The sequence below is a fragment of the Strigops habroptila genome, chromosome 1 (assembly GCF_004027225.2).
Source record: "Strigops habroptila isolate Jane chromosome 1, bStrHab1.2.pri, whole genome shotgun sequence".
Lineage (NCBI taxonomy): Eukaryota > Metazoa > Chordata > Aves > Psittaciformes > Psittacidae > Strigops > Strigops habroptila.
The window spans coordinates 20712952-20725569 of record NC_044277.2 but is presented as its reverse complement, the minus strand read 5'-3'; the positions used below and the strand labels follow the sequence as shown (position 1 = coordinate 20725569).

Sequence of the window (12618 nt, the reverse complement as noted above, 5' to 3'; positions counted from 1 at the left end):
TATGAGCCTAAATTACTGTAGAAATATGTCAGTAGGAAAGTACTTCCAAAATGTTTGGCCAGAATAAGAAGCCCCAAAACAAAACCACCTTTAACAAGTCTTTAAAAAGAACAAATGGCAAGCTTTAGTGAATTTTACCTGCTAGACTGGTCAGATGATGGTCTGGGTGGCAGAGGCTCCACAGAAAACAGTTCTTCACTTCCCTGCATGGCATCTATACTAGTGCTAGCAAGCGTAAAGGGTGCTGTAGGACGTGCAATTCCCATCCTAACTGGAATAATTAGAGATTCTGCTACATTGCACAACTCTTCAACAGCATAGGGCAATAATGCCTGGAATACACGTTTACATTTTCCAATTGGCTGTGGAATAAAATTGCTAGGGAAAAAAAATACAGAAAAATAAAGGTCAAATAACTTTTTATTCCCCTCCCCCCCCCCCCCCCCAATAAATCATGGTATCAATTTTAATTTTTTTCCTCCAAAAAGTAAAGACAATTATTTTTAACAGATACATACATTTGTGTGTACAGCAACTATGCACAGCTATTCAAGTCAGCTAAAAACATTTATCATTCTATAATTCGAGACTAAGGCTGGATACCTAAGTCTATCACTGACAAACAACCACAGATTGTAGTTCTAAGTTAAAAACCCCTACTTCCAAAAATCCTAAAATTTTAAGCAGAAAGGTTCAGTATGAACATGCAAGTTTAACAAGTGTGGCATTAATAAGCTACATGACATATCATTAGCTATCATGCAATCTTGAGGTTTGCACCTTTCCACATAACGCTGCCTACAGACCACAAATTAAGATGTTTTTGCCTACTGTTGATTTGTATCAACTCATTTAAAAAAAGAATAAATGTTTAAAAAATACGAATAAAAAAATAAACCCACCACAACCAACACTCACAGGCACCGCACCACTTCACTTACTTTTTCTTTTTGGAGGAAGCCATTTCCACACTAAGAATGACAAACACTCTTGCCACAGAACGCAGGAATCTCATTGTAACAGCAATAGCTTCTTCTCTGCGTCCTGGTGTATACTTGTTTTGTAATTCCTTTACCAGAGTACCCAGCAAAGTATCTAAGAGCTGTAGAAACAGGTCATTACAACCCAATAATGGTGTGTAATTTAGAAGCATAAAACAAGACACATTAAGATTTAAAGGGAGACCACAATTGTAGCACTACAAATTCAAAAAAATACAACTAACTTGAAGTTATTTTCAAATGAATCTCCAAGGGTATCACCAGAGATAGTTTCATATTATTCAGAAAATCTATGTAAAACATGGCTAAGAGTGCTTACCAAAATGTCTGCTGTGCATTTGACAATGAGGCAGTGTGTAAAACAGTCCAAGCGAATAGTTCCACTTTGCTGATTAAGGTAAACTTGTTCTTCAGGCAGAAGATGACCTATCCTACTGCTTGCACTAAGACTTGGAAAGAACAAAAAGAAAGGAAATGAATTTTATATAAGTCAGCAGGTCTCAAATATCAGATCAAACTTGTCATTGACAACTATGTCTAAATACACACGGGTCTTTGTTTTCCTGGGAGCCAAACATGATCATGGACTTCAGTGCATTCCAGTCCTGCAAAACACGTTCCAAAGCAAGCTGGGCAAAGCGAGGAGGTTCTAAATCATGATCAGGCATATCAGAATCTAAGGAGACAAAAAAGCTATGTAAGAAAAAGGTACTGAAACATGGGATTTACCATTTATTACACTGAAACAGCTTTTACCTTCAGGATTTGCAGTTTTACGATTACGATCTTCCCTAATTCTAGGTGGTCTGTACTGGCAGTGTTCCACAGTTTGCCTGGCAACTGTCTGTACTAAAAAGAGCAGCAGATGTTCTCCCCTGTAATGAAAAATTGATTAGTGGAGATATGATATACCACATATTTAAAAACGATAAAAATTATTCTGCCCTGGTCACTGCAAATATAAACTTGCCTGCTATTTGGCATGGTAACAAGATTTGTGGTGGTAAGCAGGCGGTAAAGGAGATCAAGGCGAGCAGACTTTTGTCCAGCAATTAGTGTTTTACACTTGCACTTTTCCCAGCAATCACAGTAGGCTGTTGGAGATGTTCGTTTGAGTCTACAAGAAATAGAAAAGGTGAGCTGCAACACTGCTCAGTAACGTACCAAATATTTTCTACACAGGCTGATGGTGTTAGTGCACACATTAAGATTCCTGCTAAGAGTTTCTTGTTTATTGTAGCAGCAAGATGCCAAAACCTAGCTGAAAAGAGAAATGCAGAGTTTGTGTGTGGCAACACTTCATATTTGCTATTCTTGTTTCCTACAGCCATTTTAAGAGGCCAGTTTCACTATAGAGCTTTTCATAGCATCTTACTGAAACACATCCAAGACCATTTATTCTTCCCCAAAATAGCCTTCCAGCCAAGAAAGTTGCCAATCTTCATGACATGCAGTAAAATCTCAGTAATTGTTACAACACTGAGAATTGTAACAACACTGTTATAATTGTATCTGTTAGCTTATTATAGCAAGGATATTAATGCTGTAACATTTACACGTTCTACCAGTGCCACAGAACCTCTGCAGCTTCAAAGCTTTGGTCAGGTTGATCGGAGACTTCTTGACTGTTCATTTGACTGCCTACTCACTTTTCCCTTTATTACAGTTGATCTTGGAGGTCAATATGCTACACTTCTTTCTAAAAGTTTACAAAAACGACCTATTAAGATTCACTGCCTTCAAGAAATCTCTTGGAGACACCCAAAATTAAAACATGATATTATTTAAATATATTATTCTCAGAATATAAAGCACCTTGAGAATTAGAACTACCCATTTACTCTAAATTCTACAAAGTGAAAAGTAGAAGACAGCTTCAGATTACTTTTTCCGTTCTAACCCATAAAACAAACCTTGCAGAGCAGAAGGAAGATATTTTAAATATTTTATTCATCTTCTGTTCTCAAATATCTGAACACTTCAACCAAGGGAAAAAAATTAACTATCAGTAAACAGATGAAACAAAATATTGATTTAATTATAAGAAACAGAATACAATACTTACTTGCAGTCATGTCCTTTGTGACAGACCCTTGCACATTCTGTGCAACAACAAAGTGATTCTAATAGGCCACATGTTCGGCATTCAAATATATCCTAAAAAAAAAAAAATTACCAAAAACGTTACACAGTTTTCTCCCTGCAGCACTTGCAATCTCACAGCATTCGAAGTTACAATGAAAAAAACACTTGTTCAAACTGATACCTTCACTTAGAATTAAGTTAATTCCAGAAAGTGAAACTTTGGTGTTAGTTTGAATATTCAGTGTTTTCAAAAAGCTGTTTCCATAAAAACTTTTGCCAAAGTTAGCCAGAGGGGAAAAGCCACACCCATAAAGAGCCATACTCTGACCAACGCAGCCAGCTTTGCGAGTACAAAGCAATTAGGGAAGGCAATAATTATACCAGACTAAAACAATGCGACTTTAGTAATCTGAAAATCAGATTAGCAGACTAACACAATACATGGTTGAAACACATTCCTATTTACTTAAGGGGAAAAAAAACCCAAAACACAACAAACCCAACAAAAAGCCTTACTTGGTTAATATGTTCTGCACCAGTCCACGTAAAACTGCATGTGTCATTACAACACAAAACATACAAAGGAGAGTCATCTGGATTTGTACCAGAAGGACAAACCATTCCCATAAACACATCATCTTCTTTTTCGCTGGAAGTTGCTTCAGCTAAAAGAACAGTAGAATGCCAGTGTTAAAAACCACCCCCAAAATAACAACACCCCACCAACAGAACCCATACTGTACAGACATTTGCCATTACAAAATCCCCTACAGAATTAGAACTTCGAGTAACATCTCTGCCACAGTTGTCTGAGAAAGCTTTCTGCTTGTCATGTTACAGGTATTTCTTATAGATGCTGCTTCAAATTCCTGACTGAAAAATACAACCACCAACTCTTCCCCACTTTTAAATTCACTGACATTCTAACCAATTCAGTGGACTACCATTTTGAAGTATTAAAAAGTAATTTACGGGCAATATTCTTATAAGGAATACCCACAGTTCTATAGGCCTTGTCACACCACAGTTCTAATCTGCTCAAGTTTCTCCCTAAGTCCAACTTCACATATTTCTCTTAAACAGTTAGATACCAACATTGAAAGAGAGTCACAAAACCTGTTTGTACAGAAGTCTTATCAAGAACAGAATCTAACTTGGCATAGTGCTTTATCATATATTTTTTCCAATTCAAAGAAAAGTTCCAGGTGATACCTTTGAGCTACTGAAAAGCAGTACCATAATCCACTGATGTTTGTAAATCAACGAAATGCTGAAAACACTAGGAAGAGCACAAAAGCAATAATATTCGTAGAAATCTATTTTAATATACACACTGCAAAAGAGGAAGATACTCCATAAGAGGCAGATTTCAAAAACATGCAGCAATATACAGTGTCTTGGTAAGAGGTGTTTACTACCATCACCTCTTGCTCAAGCACATGTAATTTCATACTCAAAAAAGCACTGTTAATAATGAATCTGCACAAATGCCAAACTTCAGAAGGAAAGCACAGGCTAATAATTACTGAAACTGGTGTACCTTTAGCAATTTTCTGTGCAGTTTCTAGAATTGTAATTGCAGCAGGATATGCCCGGCCGCTAACTGCTGACATAAATGGTGTCATGCCTCTTGCATCCCTAGGGATAAAAACAGACAAGTTAAAACACACTGAATTTTTTTGTTCTAACAAGAGGTAGGAAATAAAAACATGAAAACTTAGCACTGCTAATCTCGTGCAAACAGAAAAACTACAGAGTAAATAAGCACTCTTTTATATGTTTTATTTCTGTGAAATAGACCTATTGTTAAGGGATGGTAGGACACAAATACAGCCAGTAGTCCAACATTCTCCAATTTAACTAATGCACCTTTAAATAACCTTTTTTAAAAGGCTTCTATGTAATAAATTTCAGGCGGTATAACATTACAAAGGATAGTGAGAATTCATATGAAAATCCTTACTTAGCTGACAGCAACTCTCGAAGATAAGGTTGTAAAACAACACTATCACATAGTAATTTCAGTATGAAATGAGCATTTGCCTTCCGATCCTTTGATTCCACTACAGATGGTTCGGTAGAAGGACCTGTAATGAGAAAAAAGAAAAATTGCAGAGAAACAGTTTTTCCTCAAAAAATGACTACTTACTAAAAGCAAACAATTCAATGTTTCACTGGGGTAATTAATCAATAGCTTGACTAGTCAATGGCTTGCCAGTTTCAGCAACATTTCACTGAAGTAATATAAATTTCAGTTCCAAATTACATTCTGAAATACAGACAGTAATCCCAATTCCATACTGATTACCATATTTTTACATATTTCCCATTCCCAAGGTAAAAATAGTTTTTACATAAAACACAGCATGGTGCTTCATTTACTTTCTGCACACTTGTGAAATTCTGCTTCAATCCAATCTTGTTCTGATAAGAGGCATTTTCATATGCAGGAAGTCTGTGCAGGCAAAAACAGCTTTTGAGATCATTTTCCTTCCAAAGCATAGTCAGAGAAGCAGTATGTCCTCACCTGGTATCGTGGAGGTGCTAGGTCCTTGGCCGGTGCCAGTCGCTGCTGTGGTAAGAGATCCCACAGCGGGGGCCAGGATAAAATCAATGTCACCATCTTTCAGTAAACAGAACAGCAGGATGTATATCAATACATAAAAACATCCCTAACAACATGCTCTTTCTGCAATGTCTAGCACACTGCAGGTTTTCTGTATTTAATTGGCACTTCCTACAGATGGCCACATTCCTAGATTAGTAATGTAACTCAGTGTTACAAAACACACTTTGCAGAAGTTTGACACCAGCATTAGAAAGACACATACTGGATTTAAAACCAGCTGTTAAGTCTTCAGTAAACTCTCAAAGCTACCTCAATGACCTCTTGCTACTTCAATGACATAAGGTATTTCACTTTCACGCTGAAATCTAAGTGATTCAACTTAAAAGCCATCGTTGCCTTTATTAAATCTTTCATTCTACAGTCTTAATGTGATACATGAGCAGACTTACCCGGATCCATTGCAGGAGGATCTGGAACCCAGCTGGGAGGAGCTATTGGTGGAGAAACTGGGTCCTGGTGATCACTTGATGAAGCACCAGCTTCATGTCTGCCCAATCCAGCAGCTCTCAAGGATCTTCTCATCATTTCCCTTAATCTCAAACTAAATGCAGAACCAAGGTATAAATGAAAATGAGATTGTATTTTTAATTAGAACATTTTAACACAGAATTTCACACTGAAAAAGGAAACCAAACTCCTCTTATCTCCATTTTTCTTCAGCATAAAGAATAATAAAGAGCAGCAGCAGAGTGGCATTATTACTTCTATTTGACATTCTTTTTACTCCAAACTCATTGCTAGGGTGTTAAACTTGTGCAAGGATTGGCTCTTGCTGCTCCTGGGTTTTTTAAATCTCACTGCAAGAAGAGGTTAATGAAAGAATAGAAATGGGTCTTGAAAAAGAGAATAAATTTCTGAAAGGAGTTATTTGTTTAAAGTTCTTCAACGTGAAACACTACTTTACTGAGGACAGCCAGTAAACAATTTCAAGAAATGCTGTATCGTCTTCCTCGAGGGAAAGGTAGTAGGAGTGAGGTAGGAGCCAAAGAACCCAGTATGATACAAAGATGTACAAACATAAAGGTAGTTTTGGTTTTTGTTACTGTTTTAATGCACTTCCTCTTAAGAGTAATGTCTCCTACAGAACTGGAGAGGGAAGTTTCAATCCTCGCCCTTACCTCCCATATCAAAAAGATCATGGGGATGAGAACTGTAGCTTTGGAAGGATAACGACATCATTTCATGCCAATTGCTTTGACTACAGAGCTAAGTGAAAAAATTGTACTATGCCCTCATCCAGAGTTCTCTGAACTAACTAGAACTCAGTACAGATAACCATCAAATTCCCTCACAGAGAGCACCACTCAGTTACCATCATGGAAAGAAGAACATGAACATAAATGCCATCAGAAATTAGGATTCTGTCATGGTCAGAAACCTATCCTTTAGAGCCACTTGGATACAAAGGACTCCCACTAGAACAATAATTACTTAGGGCAGAAAGCATCAGCTTAAGTTCTTCCCCACTGGCGTTATGTTGATCTCAATATTCTTTACCTGTGTAAGAGACCACCTCTAAGAAATTCTCTTAAAAGCGAAAGCCTGGGCACTATTATAGTACTTCTGCAATAAAATTTAGTTCCCTTGGTAAAGAACACTAGACACTAGAGCTTATCCTCAAATTCCCTTTCCCCACAGGGAGGAGCATTTCCACTTCACAACTGAGGAGACAATGCCCCAACTACAGAAAATAGAATTAGTTTAGAAATATCCTACCATTAGTTTTCACACCAGAAACGGCTTCAAAAACCCACTAGAACTCTAGTTTGGTACTTGAAGAAGTGAAATCTGACTTGAAACTAGCAATAGAGCCCATTGTTAAACTAGACTGAAGGAAAGAATTAATGAGATTGGTAATTAATATGGAAATTAGCATAAGGAAAACAAGAATAAAGCATTAGTCAGTTTACCTTCTGCTGCTTGATGATCCTGCCCGATTTCCTGGCCCATTGCTTGACACCACGGAGATGGCATTTGCAATAGCTTCCACAGCTGAGAGCCTTTCCGCAAATGTGTTCCTTTCAGAGCGCTCTGCTTCTGAAAGATTAGGAAAAGTGTTAGTGCCAACATTTCTCTTGGGAAAATTATAAGGAAGGACTATAAAGTATGAAACATCACTAATCATAAAATCTTCCCTGCATTATTTTTATTAATCTATTCTTTTTTTAGAGGGACAGAGTAGGCTCATATACAAATTTTTATTTTGGACAAGCTTAACCATAATTCTGACTGGGTTTGGTTTCTAAAAGGCCATCACGGAAGGAAACTCAAGGTATTCAAATTCCAGAATAAGCTTTCAGTTTTCAGTATCAGCAGGAGACAAAGACCTCTCACATAGCTGATTCCAGACACTTCCTAAGTCAAGGCTTCAAAAGTATTGTCAACCAAAAAAATACCCAGAACACCACAAAAAATACCCTCCCCACACTTCACAATGAGCAGCTATGGACAACAACGCGAAGTCGTGAGCTTGTAAGATACTCTACTTATGAGCATGCTTAGGAAAACTGTGTTACAAGTATAATAAGGTAGCACAATCAGTATCAGAAAAAACGAGTATGTCTTCCAACATCTAAACCTCTAAGCACCATGACATCATGACTGAATTGTGCCAAGTGCTATACAGAATATAGAAAAATTGCCTAGTTGCACAGTTACAGTACAACTTAAAGCAGCCACTTAATGTGATCACACAGTACTTCTGGAGCCCTCAAACAGGGGGTCATGGCTCTTGAGGGTGATCCCTCTAGCAATACAAAGCAATACATCTGTTCTCTGCAACAAAGAGATTTCACCTGTCCTTGATCCCACAGTAAACTGCAGCTGAATTTTCGCAGTTCCGCCCATGAAATTACTGTTCATTTTTGGAGACCCATCTGTTGTAAATGCCCGGGCTTTAAGGGTAATTTGCTGTTCTGTTCCCTAGTGAAACTTGTCCCAGTTCTCTAGAAAAACCCCTCAGTTTGTATGTGTTCAGTACAATTATCTGAAATTTAGTATCATAACTCTTTAATGATTTCACATGCTTTGGACCTTTCTTTTGAACCTGTCTTTTCCAAGATCCTCTCTACTGGCAAGACTGAGGAGATACTAAATCAGAGATAAACAGAGCAGCTTTGCAGGTCTGGGGCCACTTTTCCTGCAATTCTTTTATCCAGCACTGCAGGAGCTATGGCAAAACTAGGCACAGGATCCGAGAATGAAAAAGCTCATTCCTGCCCATAATATTCCCCTTCTGGCACTTAACGAGGCATCTATATGAAGAAGAGTGAAGAATCTCAGGCAGGTACTAGCTGGGAAGGTGCAATATGTTCTGTAATTGTTAAGGAACATCATATCCAGAGTCTGCAATTGAAGCCTTAACTCCTAAATCAAACTTCTTTTACAGTTTAACAGATGGCTGTACAACTTACAGACAGTAACATTAATCACCACTGCCCTCCAGATGATCCACAGAAAATAAGCTTGTCCTAATATCCATTGCTAACAGTTACAGTGGAAGGTGGATGTGACTTGACTCTAAAGATATGAATTCCCCTTTAAAACAATTTTTGTGAGGGGAAGAGAGAGGCAGAGGGGTGTTAGAAGTCTATCAGGTTCACATTTTTCATTTTTCAGAAAGTTAAATTACATCCAAATGAAGTTACTGAAAAAATGTCAAGGTTGCAAAGACAAGCACTCAAATTAGGAAAAGTCAGATTAAGTTTGCCCATGCATCCTTATTTCTGCTTCCTTGCGTGCTTATAGTAAAATAATCTTTCTCAGGTTTTGTTTGGTTGGTTTAGGTTGGGATTTTTGGTGGGAAGAAGGAGGTTTGTTTGCCCCCACAACAAGACCCCTGCCTCAATCAGTGCACAGGATGGACGACACACTAAAGATGAAGGGTTGTACAATGAGCAAGCTGTTTATGCCTTATTTGCTGCAACATTTTGAAAGCCGTGTAGTAAGGCAGCAACAGCTTGGCGAGTAGAGGGAGAAGCACTGTCTTCTGTTTAATGCCACTGAACACCACTTTGGAGAACTGGAACCTACTTCTGTCACATCTAACAGTACACAGAACTTTGTGAAACAAGTTTTTACAGCAGATGATCATGATACATTTTACTCATTTCTGGACACCAGAAAGGTGCCCAACTCACAGAAATAATTAACATTCACAGAACAACTAAAACTACCAGTAATCCAGCTGTAGAACAAAATGTTTTGAAATAACACCTACTCAAAAAAATTAGATCAGGCCCTAGGCTTCTCAAACAGAACCTTCAAAATTAGTTAATAGCTTTGAATACATAAAAACTTCAAGCTATAATAAAAATTCAAGCAAGAGATGAGAAAGCTGCAGCATTACCCCCATTTTATAAACAGGGTTATGAGGAACAATTAAGGTCTATAAATGACTAAAATTCAATGACAGCACCATACAAAAATCCCACAAGGAAGTTCATTCATTATTCAGTCCAGGGTTTGTATGGTGTGCAATAAATAAGGAATGGGGCCACACACTGAATGATGAGGATAAAAAGAAATATTGAATAGCTACCCATTCGGTGAGCACCGTCCATCTTGTGCACTGAATGAGGTAGTCCTGTGGAAAAAATAGTATGACGGTGTAATTAAAGACCATTTCACAACGCACACCCATGCATAGCACAGGGGTAAACTTCATTCTGGCATTTCCTAATTTTTGAGTGCTTGACTTAGCAACCTTGTTCTGTTAGCATACTTCTTACATATCAGTATTTAATACACATTTTTAAACTGTGTCAGTAAGTGGCATTAACAGAAGGCCATTCCTTCACATTTCTTAATACACGTCAACTGCAAGTAGCATTTCTTACTGAAGGCATTAACACATACTATAAAATTTGAAAAATATTAAATACTGTTTCTCTTAAAAGCTTGTTAGTGAAATAACAGGGATACTAGTCACAGAAAGGTGGAAAAACACTTGTTTCCATCTATAATCAACACATGGATGTGAAAAGTTTGTCTTTTAGAATCGATACAAACAGCTTGGTATTCTTAACTAGTCACTTCTTACAAATCCTTACGAGAGTAATAACAATGCTGTCTCAGCACCTTTAAAAGGCTAGGACACATTTTAGGTCCTAAATTTTAAGACACCTGTATAGGAAGAGTGCAGCCTTTATTCGGATGTTCTTGAAAATGTATAAAAAGTTTATTTTCAAAATATTTTCATGATATTGTTGAGCTCACCCTCTTCCTCTTTAGTTTCTTTGTTGCTGGTTGGAAAGCACACAGATACACAAGCATGCAGAATATTGCGGTTTCCATCGCATCTATGGCCAAGGAATGTCTGCAGCATTTGTGGATTCTGATCCAAGACAACTGCTTGTTCAAGATTCATCAGGTATTGTCTGCAAGCCTCATAGTCACATCGGAGAATGTGCTGCATTAAAGTTTGTTTCTGTACTCGAAAGAATAAAGCATTTTAACAATTTAAAATACAAAAGGCAGACACACAACTTTCCTAAGTACTTCTAGTTTTCTGGTTTTGGAATTAATAGCAAGGTCTAAATCTAGGACACTGGCTGGAAGTCAGTACAGGAACTGTTGAGAATACGCATCATCTCAACTATAGCACTGATAAAAACAGAAAACAGCATGCATTCAGGCACAGACAAGTCAAAAGAAAGAAGAGGCTTAAGCAGCAGAAGCTATCAGGCTCACAAAAGTATGCCTCTGGCTTCAGAGCTGGGTTCTTAAGATAGATAACTTCTATTTCATGGCTACTCATAACAGGAAAAGTGGTACAACTGAAAAAAACTGAGGGGTCTACATTAACTAGCTCCTACATATTTGTTTTAAACAAGTGATATACATGCTGAGAAGTGCGCAAATGGAAGTTGCTGAAGGTCTGAGAGGCTCACCCCATGTACAACAAGCTTTTCTACAATGATGGAATGCTCCTCTGTGAAATCAATCTCAGTCTAACAGGTACACAGTACCTCCTGGTGGCAGCACAGCACACAGCAGATCTAACCGCACCAAATTACTCGTGGTTTTATACAAGTATGATATATAAATTCATAGCAGAACTATTCATACAGTACCACAGGTGAGTACAGAACTCTACAGGTGATTCAAGGGGGGACGAGGACGGAATATCTTTGCTTGACTTAATTTCCTAATGTATGGTCCAAATATAAGATTCAAAAGAAAACAAGTTGTTGGATCCATCAGAAAAAAAATATGCACTCATAAAACAAACAAAATTGTACACTGGTAGTAAACATACAAAGACAACAGTTTTAAAAGCAATGCCTAAAAAAATATTACTAGTTAAAAGCCTGATACAGAAGCCATGCACCCCCAAAAGGGATCTTTCACTTTACTACAGAAATATATTTGTACTTTCAGGTTTCTAAGAGAATCTTCTGTTGAAATTAGTTTCTTTTGAAATAGTGAAATTACAAATCAGTATCTAAACACAAAGTTGCTTTCCACATAACTTTATAAACGCAACAGGAAAAAAAGTACATAGTTCTGTAGTAAAGAAAATACTTTACCTCAACAGCCATAATGATAATAGCAGCTTTCTTTTTGATGGTCGAGTTAGCAGGAAGATTTGTTAAGGAATGAACACCCATTCCAAGACTACTAATAGGTGGAAGATCAAGCCAGTCAGGGTCTCGTATCCCACCCATACAATCTTTTGCCATTGGATAGATTGTACCATTTCCATCTCTAAGAATAATAGGAGATTCCTACATTTGGAAAAAAAGTTTTATCATTAAGTCTCCACAATTTATAAATATTATCCTTCCCAAAAGGTCCAGTTCTGCCTGACTGCCAATAATGACAACAGTTAACCCCAAATTCTCATTTAGATCATTGTCCCCTATCATGACAAGTGGCAGAATAAGATACCACATTCCCTTT

The 12618-nt window shown here is 37.5% G+C and overlaps 1 protein-coding gene and 1 long non-coding RNA gene across 18 annotated transcripts in view; both read right to left on the bottom strand.

Moving 5' to 3' along the window:
• The window catches only part of UBR5 (ubiquitin protein ligase E3 component n-recognin 5), an 85708-nt gene that overhangs the window by 20464 nt on the left and 52626 nt on the right, over window positions 1-12618 (bottom strand). For 11 of the 17 annotated variants that reach the window (XM_030495533.1, XM_030494404.2, XM_030494746.2 and 8 more), the window contains 16 exons: window positions 12246-12443; window positions 10933-11143; window positions 10256-10300; window positions 7626-7752; window positions 6105-6256; window positions 5614-5709; window positions 5050-5173; window positions 4627-4724; window positions 3603-3751; window positions 3067-3158; window positions 1972-2118; window positions 1758-1876; window positions 1551-1677; window positions 1321-1450; window positions 942-1102; window positions 139-378 (listed from right to left, as the gene is read on the bottom strand). In XM_030495533.1, the coding sequence (XP_030351393.1) occupies window positions 139-378; window positions 942-1102; window positions 1321-1450; window positions 1551-1677; window positions 1758-1876; window positions 1972-2118; window positions 3067-3158; window positions 3603-3751; window positions 4627-4724; window positions 5050-5173; window positions 5614-5709; window positions 6105-6256; window positions 7626-7752; window positions 10256-10300; window positions 10933-11143; window positions 12246-12443 (2216 nt within the window). The remainder of the gene's footprint in view (window positions 1-138; window positions 379-941; window positions 1103-1320; window positions 1451-1550; window positions 1678-1757; window positions 1877-1971; window positions 2119-3066; window positions 3159-3602; window positions 3752-4626; window positions 4725-5049; window positions 5174-5613; window positions 5710-6104; window positions 6257-7625; window positions 7753-10255; window positions 10301-10932; window positions 11144-12245; window positions 12444-12618) is intronic. The other 6 variants (XM_030495094.2, XM_030495265.2, XM_030495359.2 and 3 more) reach the window with 4 other exon arrangements.
• Window positions 6506-7614, bottom strand: LOC115612038. The gene is made up of 2 exons (XR_003992867.1): window positions 7312-7614; window positions 6506-7278 (listed from the first exon to the last, which is right to left on the bottom strand). It is a non-coding gene; the product is annotated as an uncharacterized LOC115612038 (long non-coding RNA).